We start from the raw sequence: 19,061 nt of genomic DNA on the forward strand, positions 1-19,061 counted from the left end.
GTATATTCACTCAAAATAGTATAAGCTTTAAATAAAAAAATATCTCCAGCTGGTATTCTTTTTATCTTTCCAGCGCATTTTGTTGTGAGATCATGTTACCCTCTTAGAAAAACTTGAGTTTTACAGAACTGATGGCTTTACACACAGCTAATTTGAATCATGTTCAGCAAACAGACTACAAAAGCTTGTGCTGAATAGTATGAACTATGCTGAGAAGTTGAAAATTTTAGTGATAAGAAAAAAAAAAAATCGCAAAAGGAGTCTCATAGCGTTCAATTTTGGGTCCAATCCTATTCTTTAACATTCAACAAGCAGAATTGGTACTTTTTGCAGACAATCTAAGTGTTATAATAAATCGTATTACAGAGAAAACATCAGAAGATATGGTAAATGATATTTTTCAAACAATTAGAAAGTGGTCCTCAGAAAATGGACTCTCCTCAATTTTGGAGGAAAAAAAAATACTACACAGTTCTGTACAGCAAGTAGAGTCATACAAACAATTGAGGTACCACATTAACAGGAATCAGTAAATAGAGCAGAACACTCCAAATTTTTGGGTGTACATATTGACAAAAACTTGAAGTGAAAGAAGAATATTACTGAGCTTCTAATGTAATCAAGTTCAGCTGCTTTTGCTCTTCATATAATTGCTTATCTTGGAAACAAACGAATCAACCTCCTGACATATTTTTCACATTTCCACTTAATAATGTCTTTTGGTATTATTTTCTGAGGTAACTCATCAGTTAGGAAGAAAGTATTGTTTGCACAAAAATGATCAGTATGAATAATGTGTGATGTTCACCCACAGACTTCATGTAGGTATCTCTTCAAGAAGCCGGGCCTTTTAACTGTGCCATCACAAAACATACATTGGCTTAGGAAATTTGTCATAAAGAATCCATCACAATCTTAGAAGAACAGTGATGTCCATACCTAAAACACCAGAAGGAAAAAGTGACCTTTATTAGTCGTTCTTAAAGCTCTCAGTGGCTCAGAAAGAGAGTTCAATATGTAGCAATACAAGTTTGATCATTTCCCCAATAACATAAAATGCATAAAAGGTAATAATGCAAGTTTTAAATAGAACTTAAAATCATTTCTCCTGGACAACTCCTCCTATTCCACTGACAAATTTCTACTTAAAAACTGGTAGCCAGAAACAAAAAACTGTTTTAAGTGTAGCTGCACAACTAGGACTAAAATAATAATGTATTCATTAAGATTAATGCTAATCATTTATGCATACCCTGTAAACTGACTTGTTTCACATCATTTTGATAAAAACTGTTCACATGATCTATCAAACATGTAACTAACTAACTACCACAATTATGATTATTAATGGAAGTGTTATCACATGGGGAATCAATTTTTGTGACTAGAGTGAGGATTTCTTAGTAGACAGGACATAACATTCAAGATATTGAATGGAGAATAACTTCAGTCGTGCCACAGGAGTGTGTTCTGAAATGACTGCTGTGCTTGTTTTATATTAATGACCTGATACTCAATAATAACAGTAATCTCAGAATTTTCACATAATGTGGTTACGTATAATGAAATACACTATGAAAAAAAGTTTATGCACTTTGTTTCATAGTGTATTTCATTATACATTGAAAGTGGTCCAGAGGTTGACAACTTGCTTTAAATGTTCAGAAATGTAAAATTTTGCACTACACAAATCTCAAAAACAGGGTGCTATGACTACAATATCAGTAAGTCAGAACTGGAATCAACAGTCATACAAATACCAGAGAGGAACAATTTGTATTTATAAAAAATGGAATTACCATCAAGTGCAGTAAAGCACTTGGCAGACGTAACTGGGAAAATGAAGTCACCCTATCAAAGGAACTTGCCTACAGAACACCAGTGCACCCATCCTAGAATACTTCTGAAGTTTGTGGGACACATGGCAAGTAAGTACAGCAGGGATACTAAAAGGGCAGTTAGAATAATCACAGGTTTGTTTGACTCATGGAACAATGTCGTAAAAATGCTGAAAAACCTGAACTGGCAAATATTTGAAGACAAACGCATACTATCTCACAACAGCCTACACACATAGTTTTTTAAAGAGAAATCTTTCTGAAGAAAGCTCCCTGTATAAATTCAATGAGGACTACATGGAAAATAACATTTCTGAAGCTGTAAACTTACCTTTGGGCATCTGAGTTCCCATGGAATATCTGCCATAACATCAACAGCATCAGCTCCGCCAACTCCAATACACAGACCACCAAGCCCTCCACCATTTGGTGTGTGAGAGTCAGTACCAATCATTAACAGTCCTGGGAATGCATAATTCTCAAGGATAATCTAGAACACAAGGTAATTAACTGTTAAAAGACTATTCAATATTTCTCGATAACAACATGTTTGCCATGAGCTATAAGTCTTTGACAAGCACATTGTAAATCAGACAAACACACTTCTCTTAATAAAAGCTCTTTGTATGCATTGTCAGTTAATGTGAAGTACATAGTAACCTGTCAACAAATATCAGGGAAAGGTGCAAACAAATTAACTGTTTAATGTTTTTCCCTATCTGTACTTGAGCAATGTAACACTTCCCAACTTTTTATAATAAAATAAGGAGGAAGGAAATTGACTACTTCCTGTTCAAATTTTCTCTAGGAAAGTACACCAAAATATTTCATAATTAAATATGAAAAATATACTTAATCATTATAAGAATGAAGAGCAAAACTATAAAAAATCTCTTGCCTGTGAGAACAGGAAGCAAAATATACGACACTAGCTAATCAGCATATCTGCAATCTTTCCAGCTTATATTGTCGGAGTTTGGCAATCTCAAAGTTCTGTTTCAGTTTTGTGTGAAACTTGAGTGGTCAAAATGAGAATATGCTAAACTTAACCCTCGCAATACCAAACCATTTTCAGTAACATGTATTTCCAAGAGGAGGGGGGAGGGGGGGGGGGGTACTTTGTGCCCACCATAAAAAAATTTAAAAAATAACTAAAATTCATTAATTGTTCTTGAATTACATTAATGACATACTTTTGAAATATCTGTTGATGCATGATCAGGATCCAGAACCTGAATATTTCTTTTAAAACTGTTTTCAAAAATGCATTTTATATCTTTCACTTACTTTGTCATTTAAGTCTAATTATCTTGAGAACAATTAGTAGTAAAACTCATAGTGCTATTGAAGTACACTTTACTATAATTAAAAAAATATTACAAAAACTTGAGGTAATATACAAATAGCTTAGGTACCTAACACAGTTTTAAGAGAAGACTTATCACTTTCTTCGGAATCTATTTCACTCTTGGAACATAACAGTCTTTTTGCTGTGTTTATCACATGTGTATCTCTTACAATTGTTGCAAATTTCTGGTGTTTTGTTCACTTTGTTGTACTTTTCTCCTTTTGAACGGCTTTCACTAACACACAAATGACATCTACCTTTACCTCCATGAGCCTCCTTTTCACCGAAGTTCTGCTTGATTTTCCATACCCGAAACTACAGGCTTTGACAGTCTTGCAATATTTGTAGCCCTTTCTTCAATGTATGGTTTCATGACCTGTAGTCCCAGTTCTTGAAGAAGAAGTTGTCGCTTATTAGGTTTTTTCTTATTCCAATACGGGAAGTTCAACAAAAATAGTGTGTAACTATTTACTGCTGCTATGTCCACAAGAGTATACAAAAGAGACAGTGGCCACCTCCCTGTAGCCCTCTTAGTTTAATATTTCGTCACCATTTGATCTATTGTATCAACGCCACCTTTAGTCTCATTATAATATAAATTTGTAACTGTTCTCATCTTATAGTGCATACCGAATTAGTTGCAACTTTTGACAGTTCAGTATGGGGCGAGTGATGGGTAGCGTGGTTGCCAGAGCATGCTGAGTGGGGAACCTGTCAACCTCGCTTGACCACGTGAACAGCAAGCCACGCAATCCGACCAATCTGCAGTCTTTCTCAAACGATTTTAAAGAAACTGTTTGGTACTAAACTCTGATTCTCACCCTTCTCATAGCTTCATTCGTCAGCTTCATGGTGAACTGCCTATCATTCCGTTAATGGTAATCGTTTTTGTGATATTTCGATATTAGGTGAACTACTGCTCAAAATTCTTAAAAGTTTGCAATGAAAAACATGGGACTCTATGAATTTGCATTTGGTATGTATTAGGTTATATGTAGTTGCATGCAATTTAGATGACATATTGAATTATCCTTTAAACTTGGAAGGATGTCACTATCTGTTTCCAATGTCGTGGATATGGAAAGTATATAAAGGGCTCCGTCAAGAACGCAAACACCAGTTAAAAAGACAGAATGAAATATTCATAAATCCCTCATATCTCATAAAAGGTCAGAGATATGGAAACAAGTTTTTAGCAAATGATGGCACACAAAGCGGAGTATTATTTTGCAATATGAGTGATATGCAAAAATACATATCTACTGCGATATTCAAACAATACACGTTTTTAGATTGAATAATGTGACATTTAAGGACCACCAATAGCTGGTGAAACGAGATTTTCTGTGGGTTTTGCAGCAATGTAAGTTAAGTTACATATGGGCTTTTTCATAACTATCGACCAGTCTTACCCTCAGTTGCTAGTTCGATAATACGCTGTTTTAGGATTCTGTCACAATTTCAGCTGCATTAAAATGCTAGTGGGATGAATATTTGTAAACTCTTCCTTGTTTAGGAATGGCACATGAGAAGTTATGTATTACTCAAAACTCATCACAGTCTTTCATGAATACATGTCTCCTCAGCTACCTTCTTGATATGGCTGTGGTGCAACATTTGCAATGGCTTTTTTTATCAACATATACCCTGACTGAGCATAAATTTCTTGTTTTTTGCTACATTGCTTTTCACCTAGCCCATATATTCTCAGTAGAATTTAAATGAGCACAATAAGGAAGATGTCTGGTTAAAATATACCCTTTAATGTTAGCCAGTTCATCAAGCTGGTAGCATGGAGTTTTTGGCTTGTACAAAAGTTCTATTAACTCCACCTTACGCAATCTATGTTCACCTTTAGCCAATGGAACATTTATTTGTACCAGAGCAAAATATAAAATTTCCTCCAAGCATTGTGATTTCCCTAAGTCACTTCAGGCAAACACAGGGACAGTTCCTTTAAAAGAGCATGTCGACTTCCCTACCCATCCTTCCCTAACCCGATGGGACCGATGACTCACTGTTTGGTCCCCTCCCCCAAATCAATGAACCTCTATGCATTGCTGGAGCTTTATACGACGTGTGGCTAGAAAAAAACCGGACTAGTACTGGTGAAACAATAAAACGAATGCAATAAGGCTGAAAGTCGCGTAGCCTGTCACGTGACTCTCGCTCCGCCTACTGCTCGAGTTTCATCTGCCTCCTGCACTCAGTCTGCCCGTGGCGTCTGTTTTAAGTAGTTGACGTTTTGTCTGTGCGTCGGAAAATGTTGAGTGTACAGAAAGAACAGCGTGTTAACATCAAATTTTGTTTCAAACTAGGAAAATCTGCAAGTGAAACGTTTGTAATGTTACAACAAGTGTACGGCGATGATTGTTTATCGCGAACACAAGTGTTTGAGTGGTTTAAACGATTTAAAGATGGCCGCGAAGACACCAGTGATGACACTCGCACTGGCAGACCATTGTCAGCAAAAACTGATGCAAACATTGAAAAAAATCGGTAAACTTGTTCGACAGGATCGCCGTTTAACAATCAGAGCAGTGTCTGAGTTAACAGGAGTTGACAAGGAAAGTGTTAGGCAGATTCTTCATGAAAGTTTCAACATGAACAAAGTGTGTTCAAAAATGGTTCCAAAGTGTCTCACAATTGAACAGAAGGAACGCCGAAGAATGATTTGTTCTGACATCCTGGAAAACATTGAAAGTGATCCCACCTTCTTACAAAATGTTATTACTTGCGATGAATCGTGGTTGTTTACTTACGATCCCGAAACTAAACGCCAATCGATGCATTGGAAAACTCCTGGTTCTCCACGACAAAAAAAAGCACGAATGTCAAAATCGAAATTCAAGGCAATGATGATTGTTTTTTTTGACATCAAAGGGATTGTGCACATTGATTGGGTACCAGAGGGACAAACAGTGAATCAGCATTACTACATTAGCGTCCTGGCTACCCTACGTGAACGAGTACGGAGAAAACGGAACGATTTGTGGAGAAAAAAGTCATGGATCCTTCACCAAGACAATGCCCCAGCTCACAGTGCGTTGTCAGTGAAGATGTTTTTGGCAAAACACAACATTCCCATCTTAGATCATCCACCCTACTCACCTGATTTGGCCCCCTGTGACTTTTTTCTTTTCCCTAAAGTCAAGTCAGCTTTGAAAGGAACTAGATTTGAGACTGTTGAAGCAGTAAAAGAAAAAGCGACGGAAGTAATGTATGGACTTACCGAAAATGATCTGCAGCATTGCTATGAACAGTGGAAAATTCGTATGGAGCGGTGTAGAGACCGAGGAGGAGAGTACATTGAAGGAGATAACATGAAATTGTAAATAATTGTAAATAAATGTTTTTTCCAGCATCAGTCCGGTTTTTTTCTAGCCGCACCTCGTACATCAGAATGGAGTGATATGACGCATTGTCCATTACTATTGTCTTATTCGGAGGAATATTCTGCAGGCACAACATTATCTTCACATCTGCTAAACATGTTCGGACGACCACTTTTATTGTGAATCTCATGCTCAGACGTGCTGCACTGTTATTATTAATATGAAGCCAATGCAAAACACTTTTTCACAATATGCAACTTCTGCAGAATACTTCAAGATCAGAAAAAAATAACTTACAAATAGAGCTAAGGAACGTAGTTGCATCTAATGCGTGACACTAAGTGGTGCTGTTTATCCACATAGTGGCAACAGGGGTGCTTTACCAGTTGAACTGCTGGCAGCGTGGTATGGAAAGATGGCTCGCCATTGGTGTTACCTGGGTGACGGCATCATGTCCCCTCAGATGAGTTAAACATCAGAAGTCGCAACTAATTTTAAACGCACTATAGTGTCAGTAGGAGAACCCACTGCAGCATCATAATATTGAGATGATAGAAACAGCAGATTTCTTTTAGGTTTTTCACGGGGGATATAAGGAACAATTGTGACTGGAATATATCCAGTACCGGTGTCACTGAAAGCAAGTTTACTAGAATATAATTCTCATCTTGAGATATCTTCCAGTTCTTCAGGCGTATGTTTCCTATTAGCCTGTAATGTTACCACAAGAGTTAGATTGTGATTCCTCCATAGATCTTCAGCCAAATCAATTGAAGTGTAATACCTGTCTGTAGTGACATTTTGCCCTGAATTACGTATAGGAACCACCAGGCGTTTCTCCACAGCTGCAGTGGAATTTGATTGTTGTGTACCATCATTTCTTTTCCCAGCATAAGTCTCCATGCTGATAACATATCTGGTTTTAGCGTCTGTGAGCATGTGTATACATATACCGTATTTAGCAGGCTTTTCCTTCATGAAGACCTTGAGGGGACACCTGCCACGGAACAATGACAACATTTCATCAATAACAGTGTGCATCCCAACAGAATAATATTTTGCAGTCATTCATTCATTTTATCAAAAACTTCTCATATTGCAGCAAATTTATCATGTTACCTGTGATTGCTTCATGACTCTCTGTCATCAAATCTTAATATTTTAGTTAACTGTTATAATCTGGTTCAGCTCATGGTGGCAGTATAAACAAACTTTCCTGAAGTGTAGGACCATAAATCTGTAACAGATGATTTAGGTCATTTTCCTTCCCCATAATAAGTAGCCCTATGTATGTCATGAATTCAAGTCTGTGTGTCTTCGGTATTTGCTGCCTCAGTACCTGAGTAGGTTTCAATATTTTCGAAACTACCCCCCCTCCCCGATATTGCGAGGGTTAATCTTAGGTTTTTTGCTGCTGGAAGACAATGTCCTGGGTGTGTTCATCTCATGTTGCCACTCATAAAATATAAGACAACCACATTTTAATACTATTAAAATCCCCAATGAAATCCAGTAAAGTGTGTTTGGAATTTAACCCACAGAAACAGGGAACTTTGTAGTTACAAAATGTTGCACAGCACCTTCAATAATCAGTAAAATACAATGTATGTTGTTCACAAAATTGATATCTTCCAGATCCACATATCACAGAATGCTGGCTATGGACCTTAAATTACATGTAATTTGTGCACTGGATACAGAGAAAAGCTCTAAGATGATTAACACAAGAAGCAGAATCTTTTGGAAGAAATATTGAAACTGTGGTGATTTTACTGTTTAACCCTATTAGTGGCATTCTTGGAGGCATTTGAACTACCTAACAATCAATTTCAGCACAGCTTCTACTTGTGAAGAATGTGTATGTAATCTTTTATACCAAATATGCTTAGCAGAATTGTAAACTACTTGTCTCACAAGATCTAAATCAAATCAATGATATTAATTTACATGTTATTCACCTTTGGCAATTTGAAACTATTTGAAGGTTACATTTTTATCTTCACTCCAGTCTTGTATCAGAGCATCATAAGTTTCCAGCAGATTATGTCCATCTCTCAACGTACATACTCTTCAACTATTTCGAAACACTCCCAAATCACTGCACAGTTACTCATGACCCTTTTCCCTGCACGGAATGTACTGGTGTCAGCTATGTGATGGATAAGTTCAGACAAAAGTAAGAGAAGAATTACTGCCTCTTCTTCAGTGGTTATTGCTACTTTTTCAAATGCAGTTAACATTTTTTTCTACGTCACGCAACAGACACTTCCCTTGGTGTAAAGAAAATCTGCCAATCTCTACTTTGTAGAAAAGAATCAATGTCTTGTGCAAGGTAAAGTCATCTTGAAATACCAACTTTTTGTTCTTTAATATGTTTCAATTAAGCAAAAATAAACCCATGTTTTATTACCATTAAAAGTTATTAATGTGACAGGATGTGCCATACAGAATTAAGAAGAGATCTTTCACCATGACAGCGGCATGCATAGTTTTTCATAACGTGCACCATAAACAGTTAATGTTATAATTAGGGCCCGGATTTTAATTACCTAAAAAACAGTGAAATATGCAAGCATTTATGACCTAAAACTTACATAAATATGACCTTAAAAAATAAAATATGACTTAATAGAAGTTTATTTAAAGCACACTTGTTTGTTTATTTAATTTTTTATTTACCATAAAGTAATACAAAATTCACTTCTCAAAATATTGTAAGTATAGTTCTTTCTTTCTGTAGGGTCTGTGGCTAATTTGCACCTATTTTTTGAATGTCTGGATGTTTTATTTTCTAAACACAAAGTACAGTGAAAAGATCATGTATTGAAACAGTAGAACAATGTTTTTATTTCTACATAGTATTTAAAGTGTTTCACATTATTTAATACCGTATGTCAATCTTCAGTATCTGCAAAGTTGCACTGGATAACAAGGTGCATTTTCAGGTTTTTCATTGTCAAAGATCTACGGTTGTCGCTGAGGATAGTTTTGTACCTGGAAAAGTTCCTCTCCACTTCACAAGACGTCACTGGAGCGTATGTGAAGGCAGCCAGGTCACTGGAGTTCAGTTTTGTTTCAGTATCTTCAAATGTTGCAGCATTCCCTGAAAGACTGTCACTAATTTTGCACAGCGTAGAATATCCAGGATACCGTTTGAGAACACTTTGCAAATTTGGTTTTCACTTTGTCAGCCACATGACCACGAGCTCAACCCAAACTCTGCACATGTTGCACAATACTCAGGGCCTCACATAGCTGAGTGTCAACAGCTTCCAGTCGTTTGATGGCTTTTGATATCACTGAAAAATTGGCATTGGCGTATGCCAAGTTTCTAGACAATGTATCTATAAAAACTTCTTTCAAAATTTTGATAGCACTTGATTCTTTGCTATCAAACTCACAGAAGATTGTCTTTTTTTTTTTTTTGATGATGTTGGTGCAGTAATACTCAGCAGCATTAAGCCAAGAACCCCATCATGTAAGAACAGGTTTAGGTGGGAGGGGCGTTGAAGGTGCTTGTTCCTTGAATTTCTGCACCGTAGCGGAGCCTTCACATAGATTTTCTTGCCACAGGAAATTAATTTGTCCATGTCAGGGTAATCTGATCGCACCTCTTCGGCAACTCTGTGCAACGCATATGCAAGGCAAGTGGTGTACACCATACTGGGGTAGAGAATCTGAAGCCCTTTGGTTGCTTTAGCCATACATGAAGCACCATATGTTACAAGCAGCAAAACGTTGTCTCTTTCCACACCATCCGGCCACAGTAGCTTCAGAGAGTTGTCAAACAAAATAGCAATCGTCGAATTGTTTACTCTATCGAGAGCTTCACACGTTAGTAGGAACATATCCCCAGGGCCATCAACTTTTAGAACAACAACATTTGCAATATATCGCCCACTAATATCCGTAGTGTCATCTATCGACAGCCAGATCTTTTGCTCAACAATAATTATGCGTATTTTGTTGAGCACATCATTGTAGCATAAGGATAAATAGTTCTTTCTCAGTGTAAATTCATCTGGAACTGGATGTGTTGTGTACCTCTCCAAGAACCGTCTTAAGCGTGGATTCTTTAGCTTTTCCAATGGGATGTTGCAGGACACCATCATCTCACACAAATTCTTGCAGAATGATTGCACGGTTGACGATTGACCTGTCTATTCAAATAACAGCGTTTGCCTGCTGTTATTTTCAGCACTTCGTTTCACACAGCTGCTGTGTTTAGCGGTATTACAGTGTTGTTGCACATTAAAGCGCTTTTCTGCGCTAACTTCACACAGTTTACAAAATAATATTTTCCCATCAGTACTAAAGAACTTCTCTCCAAATTCTCGAACATATCCTCGCAACTTCATGCTGTCTGAGTACTTTGCTTTAGGCGTGTTGAACGAGGCAAAGGCTGTATTCAAACTGGTTACTGGGATCACCTGAGCAACTGCGATGATTATTACGGCAGAAGCCACCTTTGTTGGCTCCGAGAGAGTATTGTCGACTCTGCGAAACAATGTTCACGAAATGACTGTTGTGGTACACCGATCTTCTGCTACAGTCCTGAGAAATAAAGCTGTGTACTAATTTATCTGTTTGTCTTTCATAATAGCACGTTAAATATTGTCGCGTGAGCAACATATTCATTTTCTTATTTGTGTGCCCCATAAGATACGAGAAAAACGGTATGTGCATTTTTGGCAAAATTTGACAGAAATATGACCTATTATATTAAAAGTTAGCCGCAATATGACCTATTACTAAAATTTGTTGAAATATGACTTCATATGCACAATCAAAATACATTTTTTGACACTAAAATGCCTAGATTTGTGTATAAATTGTTCTAAAATTCACCATATAGTTCAGAAAAAAATATGACTTGTCATTAAAATCCAGGCCCTAGTTATAATATATGCAGTAATGTAAAAATGATATTATTCAAGTTGTTTTGTGCCAAGGTCATATGATTTCATTCATGTGACTGGAGAAACGCAAAGGTCATGAAGCACTGCCATTCTCTTTACATGTAGTTCATAGGGAATGTTCTTGTGATTACATATCATTTAGATTTGTACTAATATTAATTAAAAGTTTATTATGTCACCCTGCAGCTGTAGCTTTTTGTATGAGTGCTCACCCATGCAGTTCTGTACGCGTGAGGGAGTGTGGAGTATTCAGTAGGTGAACATCTGGAGAATGAAGAACTGTAATTTGAATGGGTAATATTGCTCTCTCTTTGCCCTAAACCTCATCACAATGCCAACTCAAGTCGGTTCCAGTAACCGTACTTATGAAGGCAGCAATGTCTCTTCAGCAAAATGGTCAAGCAAGCTGTCCCAAAAAAAAAAAAAAAAAAAAAAAAAAAAAAAAAAAAAAAAGCTACTAGACCACACAACTTCTGCAGATAGACATGGTAGAGACATCGCAGTACTAGACAAGTATGTTTCTTTAGTAAACAAATACCATTTTTTTGCTGCATGAGATTAATGTACTAATAAATTTTGTGGCTACAATGTGAAGCAAACACATTCAGCATCTATTTCACTGGAAAAGCTAAACCTTACATGGAAGTAATTCCATTTAGGCTGGAATACATATAAAATACAGTACAAGCCACATTCGGAATTACACACCAATGGTGTGTTGGAGCAAAATGCGGTTGGAATCCCTGAACATGCAGGTGTTTAATGTCTAACTCCCGGGAGTTTCATTGTTTATGTCTGCTAGTTGTCGTACAGTGCTGTATTGAGAAGAATGTTGCGTCGCACAGTCTGCGAATTTTGAGATGGCAGAGTTAGGGGAGCAACACTTCTGCATTAAATGTTTTGTGAAACTCGAGAAAACCTTTACAGAGGCACAACAAATGATGCAGGAAATCTACGGTGACAACTGCTTAAGCTGTACTTGGTGTTACAAATGGTTCACACAGTTTAAAAATGGTTGGGCAGAAGTTAAAAATGACTTCATTAAGGACACCCTTCAACATCTAATGATGACATTCATGTCAGGAATGTCAACGAAATTGTGTGTGTCAATTGAAGACTGAATTTCAGAGAGTTTGCAGAAGAAAGTAACATTTAAGGTGGATCTTGTCATGAAATCCTGGAATGCATTGGTTGCCGCCAAGTTTGATCCACGGCTCACGACTCAAGAGCAGTAGACCTTTACCTCACAATCTGTGAAGAGGTTTTGGATTGCGCAAATGAGGATGGGATGTTCCTTAAGAGAATCATAACTGGTGATCAGACATGGGTCTACAGTTCTGATGTTGAGAGCAAGGTTCACTCTTCACAATGCGTCGGGAAAGGTTTTCCAAGACCAAAAAAGTGCAACAGATTAGGTCATATGTCAAAACCATGTTGATAGTTCTCCTAGACTTTGATGGATTAGTTAATCATGGATTCATACCATAGGGACAAACTGTTAATCGATGATACTATCGGGACGTGGTGCGACATTTCCAAAAAAATGTGAGAAGAAAATGACCCGAAATGTGGCAAGACAATTCATCGCTCTTACATCACAATAATGCACTCACACATTCATTCCTGTGGGTGCGTGACTACTGCACAAAAACCGATGTCATTGTGCTGCCTTATCCTCCATATTCCCTAGAACTGGCGCCTACGGACTTTTTTTATTTCCAAAGTCGAAAACCCCACTGAAAAGACAAAGATTTGCAACGACAGATGATATCAAACAAAATTCGCACACAGAGCTTCGCACAATACAGCGAGGGGCATACCAAGACTGCTTTTGGAAGTTGAAATGGCACTGAGAGGTGTATCAATTGCAAAGGAGAGTACTTCAAAAAATACCGAGCACAATAAATATAGGGTAAGTGTCAAAAAATTTTGTGGACAAAGTTCTGTGTAATTTTTTGAACAGACCTCATATAAATTAAACAGTGACTAAACAATGACCTTCAAATAATAAGATAACAAAAACATATTCAAGTGCTACACATTTTTTTCAGAACTTACATTACAAGTCTACTTCAATTTATCACAAAAATTACTACTATGTGAACACCATAACATTTCCAAGGTCCACCCTCCTCAACCTGAATGGCAAAATAACCTCTCCTGTGTTCAGTACTTTTGATATTGAATCTCTATTCACTACATGCAAAGATAATTCGATATTAAAAGCTGTGCATTTCTCATGCATATGTGACAACTTAAATATCATCACAAACCAACACAAAAAGAAAAAAAAAAAAACAGTAAGTGCTGAAAGAGCTAACCAACCTGATGAATGATCCCAGAACCAGGTTTCCAGAAACCAATTCCATACTTGGCACAAGCTGAACTCAGGAAGTCATACACTTCTTGGTTGAGATTCTTGGCTCTTGCAAGATCTTTTTCACCACCAACCTAAACGTCATACAGTCTCAATTACTCATTCATGATTAATGTGAAAGAGGAACCTTTCTAATGGCCCTCAAATTATAATAGTAGATAGGACAAGTTCAAAAAGATATTTTCTGCATTTAAAAGTTATGTTAATGAGGTGACACACACATCACACAGTGGAATGGTGGCTGATACCTGAGACACATGTGACAGCAATGTGGCACCAGTCAGCTCACTCTGACAAGCATGCACAGATAGTTATGCACAGCGCAAAATGATGTTCAGGAGGAGATTAGGAGTGGGAGGCAAAACAGATGAAAAGGGAGGCTGGGGGGGAAATGGGTGTGAGTTTAAGATGAATGAGGTTGGGGCCATGAGGCAGCATGTTTCTGTGGAATTGACAGCAACGGCTATTGGGGTCTGAGCCCACGATAATTACAGGATTGAAATATGTTGCAGGAACAACTCCCATCTACATAGTTCAGACAAACCAGTGTTAGGGGGGGAGGGGGGTTGAGGGATGGGGGGGAGGGGGAAGGATCTAGATGGCACAGGTTGTGAAGTAGACATTAAATACTGAGCATGTTGTGCTCAGCTGTAGGCTCTGACACTGAGTGGTCAAGTCTGGTCTTGGCCAATGTTTGATGAAGCCACTCATTTGAGTGGAGGTTGGTGGTCATGCCAACATAAAATGCTGTGCAGGAATTGCAGCAGAGCTGATATATGATATGACTGCTTTCTTTGGTGGCCCTGTCTCCGATGGATCAAATAAGCATGTGACAGGTCTGGAGTATGATGTGTTGGGTGAGTGTATTGTCCATGTCTTGCATATGGGTCTTCCACAGAGATGTGATCAACTCTGCAAAGGGTTGACATCCTCGTTAGTTCTTGAACTCCAGGCAAGGTGATACCTCAAAACCACGCATCATCACATTCAGTGGCCCATATTAAAATCCAACAGCTAATGTCCGAGTGGTTTTTAAGATATCCACTTTAAACAATTATGATGCATCTGTTACACTATTTGTCAGCATATTTTCAGTTTATTCTGTACTGTCAGATAGTCTTGACAGAACAGATACATACCTGAGCTTCAATAAGATGATCACAGTGTATTGTTGAAGGGACAGCAACCCTCGGCAGACCTGATGAGATAAACTGCAGCATTGCCATCTGTGCGGTTACATCTTGCATTGCAACACGGTCTGGTCTCAATCTGAGGTAACTTTTGCCACGTTCAATATCCTGCTTCTCTGGTTCATCCAAATGAGAATACAGAACCTTTTCAGTCAATGTCAGAGGACGAGCCAGTCTATTACAAAACGGAGGTATAGTCATGCGTTATTCATTATTTTACCAACTTAAGCACCTAAACAGAATACAACTTCCATGCACTCAACCTTAATGCAACATTTCTAAGCAATTGCAATTTAAACTACAGATTTGTCATGAACATAAATGTATTGCACATTAAGTGTGCACAACATTGCAAATTTCAAGCAAAAAAGGTAGGCTTTGTATTTTCCCCAAACATTAACAAAAGCCAAACAATCAACAAGTAGATACCTACCTCTTTTTAACAATACCCAGGTTCTTTTCAAGTTTCTCGTAGGGCAAGTAACTGTCTTTGTCGAGCCTGCTCGTGGCAACTTTCCGAGCTGCAGCAGCAAGCGGCGAAACATGAAAGCATCGCCGTTGAATTTCTTGTGCAGCAATCAGCCATGGTGTTCCCTAAGTAACCAAAAGTAGCAATTGCTAACAAACACTAACTGTTCATGTTACACAGAAAAAGTTATTTCATAGCACACACACAAATACAAAATATTGTGCAAACAACATCCAAACTCAAGATGGAAACTACTTGCAGCTACAATAATCAGATTTGTTTGTCACAAACTTTTCACTAGCAAAAAAACTAATGGCATCAAGTAACAGGCATTCTGAAATTAAAGCATTAGCAGGAGTGACATAGTTGCAAACTTTGATGTGAAAGGCACAAAATGAGCTTGTAGGAAACATTTGAAATGCAGTGTCACCTTGATCTGTGAACCCCAGTAAAAACATTTATGCTCTAGTGTGACACTGCAATCCCCCCCACCTTTTCCCTCTTGAATTCCTGGTTGTGTCTGTAGTGTAGCCTAAGGTCTCGGTCAGGCTGAAAGGTAATAATTTGGTTGGTTGATTTGTGGAAGTGGGTAAGGGGCTAAGTGGAGAGGTCATCAATCCCTCGATCAAGTGGTCATTCATCTGGAGGTAGTGATGTCTACTACAAATATGCCATGATGAGGAAAGTGCACAGGACCGGTAAAAGCAAGACACTGAAGGCAAAACTAATGCTAGACCTGAAAAATGAATTACGCACAAGTAAAAGTATGTGGATTGGATCAATACGTCGGTTAGAGCAGATAAGTGGTCTCCCAGGGCTCAGCTCCCATGTTATCAGTGGGGCCCCAACTGAAGGATACATGACAACTACATAGTAGATTGGCTACTGTGTCCGCTTTGAAGTGTATATAAGAGTCTATGCAGGTGCTGTGAAAAGATGATCTTGAACACTGCATACAGTAGGTGCTATTTAAGATATTCTTCACCAATCCATCCACACTACGGGAAGAAAAGAAATTGAAAATGGTGAAACCCAGAAGGGGTCCAAAAATTACTTCAGCCAGTTGGTGATGTAAGATAAACAAATGAATATATATAAAAAAGCAGAACCTAGTAAATAACCAGGTCGAACAGGAAAGGCTGCCTTCATGACAGATAGAAAAGGAAGGATAGTCAGCTATGAGAGATTGCAGGAAGTAGGTTCTACAATAGTGTGCTCACCACACACACACACACACACACACACACACACACACACACACACACTCAGCGAAGTGTCGTGACCCCTGAGGGGGCGAAAATTTGGTTGAGTGTTGGTGAAGCAAACAAATGTGAATGTAAAATGAAGGTTGTGGTAACAGATCAACCTGTAGTGTAGTGTAATTTTTATTTGACAAAATATTTAAGTGCACTTTGCCATATTTAACACACTTTTTGTCATAAATACAAACCACAAGGTAAATTCAAAAAATATATATTAGGTAATGAGGATTCTGATGCATATCACATACATAATCCATGAAAAACACAAGGGAGGGGTCCACTAAGAAACTTTTACCCAGGCTTTATTAGGCACTGTCCTATTGGAGGCTGGATATCACATCATTATCAACTATTGTTGCAACTTGGAGACTCAACGAATACACACTTAACTTTGAACAAATTGTAAGACAAGCAAGGAGCTGAATCTTGAGCATGAAATAAATGGTCAAGATTGATATGCAATATTCCAATTTCTATGTGATTACAATGACAATTTTACTGTTCACAGAATTTCACAACACTGTGGTCTGAACTGCAATATACCACTAAAACGCCAATTTTACTTCATTGCAGATACAGTGTAATCCAAACACAATCCCCCCCCCCCCCACCACCACCACCATGCCTGGTCAATGATCTAGCTTTTGAAAAGCTTAATTAAATAGAAATTTATATTACTTATTGCAAAATATCCTAGCTATTACAGTAAGGCTACAACAATCAATAGTGTTGACAGATGCAGTTTGCAGTATAAAACTAAAACGTGGCAGCGCCCCCAAGGCCAGTTTAAGGTCCAAGTGACAAGTGGTCACTTACAGAGCCAATGCAAGAGGGACGCCAAAGATTTACTTTTCAGGTGTGAACAAGAGCCAAACCAAAGGAAAGGCAACAAATGCTGGGGGAGTAAACGATATGACACTTAACGTGGAATAATGTGACATGGCCCAGAATGTCCCATTTATGACGGTAATATTGTGTTGTGCGGTGCAGTATTTTAATGCTCATATGTGCAGTATGGTATGTTTGAAAGTTTCACACAGTGAACTACATTATCAGTTCTTGATATATTATTTGTAGGATCACACTTCCTTCAGACGCCACATAGTAAAACATAACTTATGGCCACTGAAACGCTAAATTTTCATTGATCAAAAAAAATGATCATCATCAATTTAATTCATGGCGTCGGTTTGGCATATTGTGAAGATGAATTGTGAAATACGATAGATGGAACACCGTACAACACCTACGCATCTACTTAAAAATATTGCAACAGATCTGGTGTGGTACGGTACGCATTTATCACATAAAGATCGGCACTCGCCTTGGCAAAAAAAAAAAAAAAAAAAAAAAAACACCGGTAGACGTGTCAGTGAACTGGCCGTGATCCAAAAATCGCGGGCTATAATTTAATCATTCCCAATTGTAAGCTAGAGGTTAAGTTCAAGTAATATCACTCTTTTATTCCATATCCGAAATACTAAAGCGATTACAATGCGAGTTGATACATCAACGATTTTACTCTGATCTGCTATTCAAAGCTGCGAAGTCGGCTTATGCTGTCTTTTAAGTCATAACACCGTTATTACCTTAGCTAGTTGTTTCCAGTACGTAGGATTTACATGCCTGGTCACTGTACAGTATAGTACTTCACATTTTTTAACAAATCATAATACATCAAAACAAATCAGGTGTTCTTACCTGGCTGTGAAGAGCCCGAACGCAGTACATCATAGCAGTAGCAGACGACGCCAGTAATATCTGCAACTGTATCTGATAGCACTTCGCCTCTGCGTTCAGCCTTAAATACCGGGGAACTTAATCTCTGGGGCATGTTACGATAGGACGCCGATTGAAAGAAATTTCATTAAGTGCTACATTGCGACACTGCTTCTGTTTCGACACTTTGTCAACAGTCTGGCAAAATGTCATTCATCCATATTCTTTCGAAATACAAGTCCTTACCTCAATTTCCCTTTATAAGTACTTGCTTGCACTTTGATGACAAAGCCACTGGGCAAGAGAGAATAAGAGATGATCGTTTGGCTGCGATACAATACTTGTGGGACACTTTTGTGGAACATTGTCGTGCTTATTACACACCATTTCACCACAGCACTATTGATGAACAACTTCTAGGCTTTCGTGGTCGATGTGGATTCAGGGCATACATGAAATCAAAATCAGGCAGGTATGGTTTGAAAATAGTTATGCTGAACGATTGTAAGACCAGTTACATGTTAAATGCAATTCCTTACATTGGAAAAGTAAAAACCCTGAACTGTGAACCTGTACCCACGTATTATGTGAGGAAGCTATCTGA

At 38.0% G+C, this 19,061-nt stretch overlaps 1 protein-coding gene across 1 annotated transcript in view; it reads right to left on the minus strand.

Annotated features, from left to right (window-relative positions):
• Positions 1-18,760, minus strand: part of LOC126236388 (probable aconitate hydratase, mitochondrial) — an 81,340-nt gene extending 62,580 nt beyond the window's left edge. Inside the window, exons 1-5 of the mRNA XM_049945674.1 lie at positions 18,440-18,760; positions 15,441-15,601; positions 14,957-15,182; positions 13,766-13,891; positions 2,170-2,328 (exon numbers count right to left, since the gene is read on the minus strand). Of these exons, the coding sequence (XP_049801631.1) occupies positions 2,170-2,328; positions 13,766-13,891; positions 14,957-15,182; positions 15,441-15,601; positions 18,440-18,472 (705 nt within the window). The 5' untranslated portion in view covers positions 18,473-18,760. The remainder of the gene's footprint in view (positions 1-2,169; positions 2,329-13,765; positions 13,892-14,956; positions 15,183-15,440; positions 15,602-18,439) is intronic.
• Between the last annotated feature and the right edge of the window lie 301 nt (positions 18,761-19,061).

Source organism: Schistocerca nitens, chromosome 2 (assembly GCF_023898315.1).
Source record: "Schistocerca nitens isolate TAMUIC-IGC-003100 chromosome 2, iqSchNite1.1, whole genome shotgun sequence".
NCBI classification, from domain to species: domain Eukaryota; kingdom Metazoa; phylum Arthropoda; class Insecta; order Orthoptera; family Acrididae; genus Schistocerca; species Schistocerca nitens.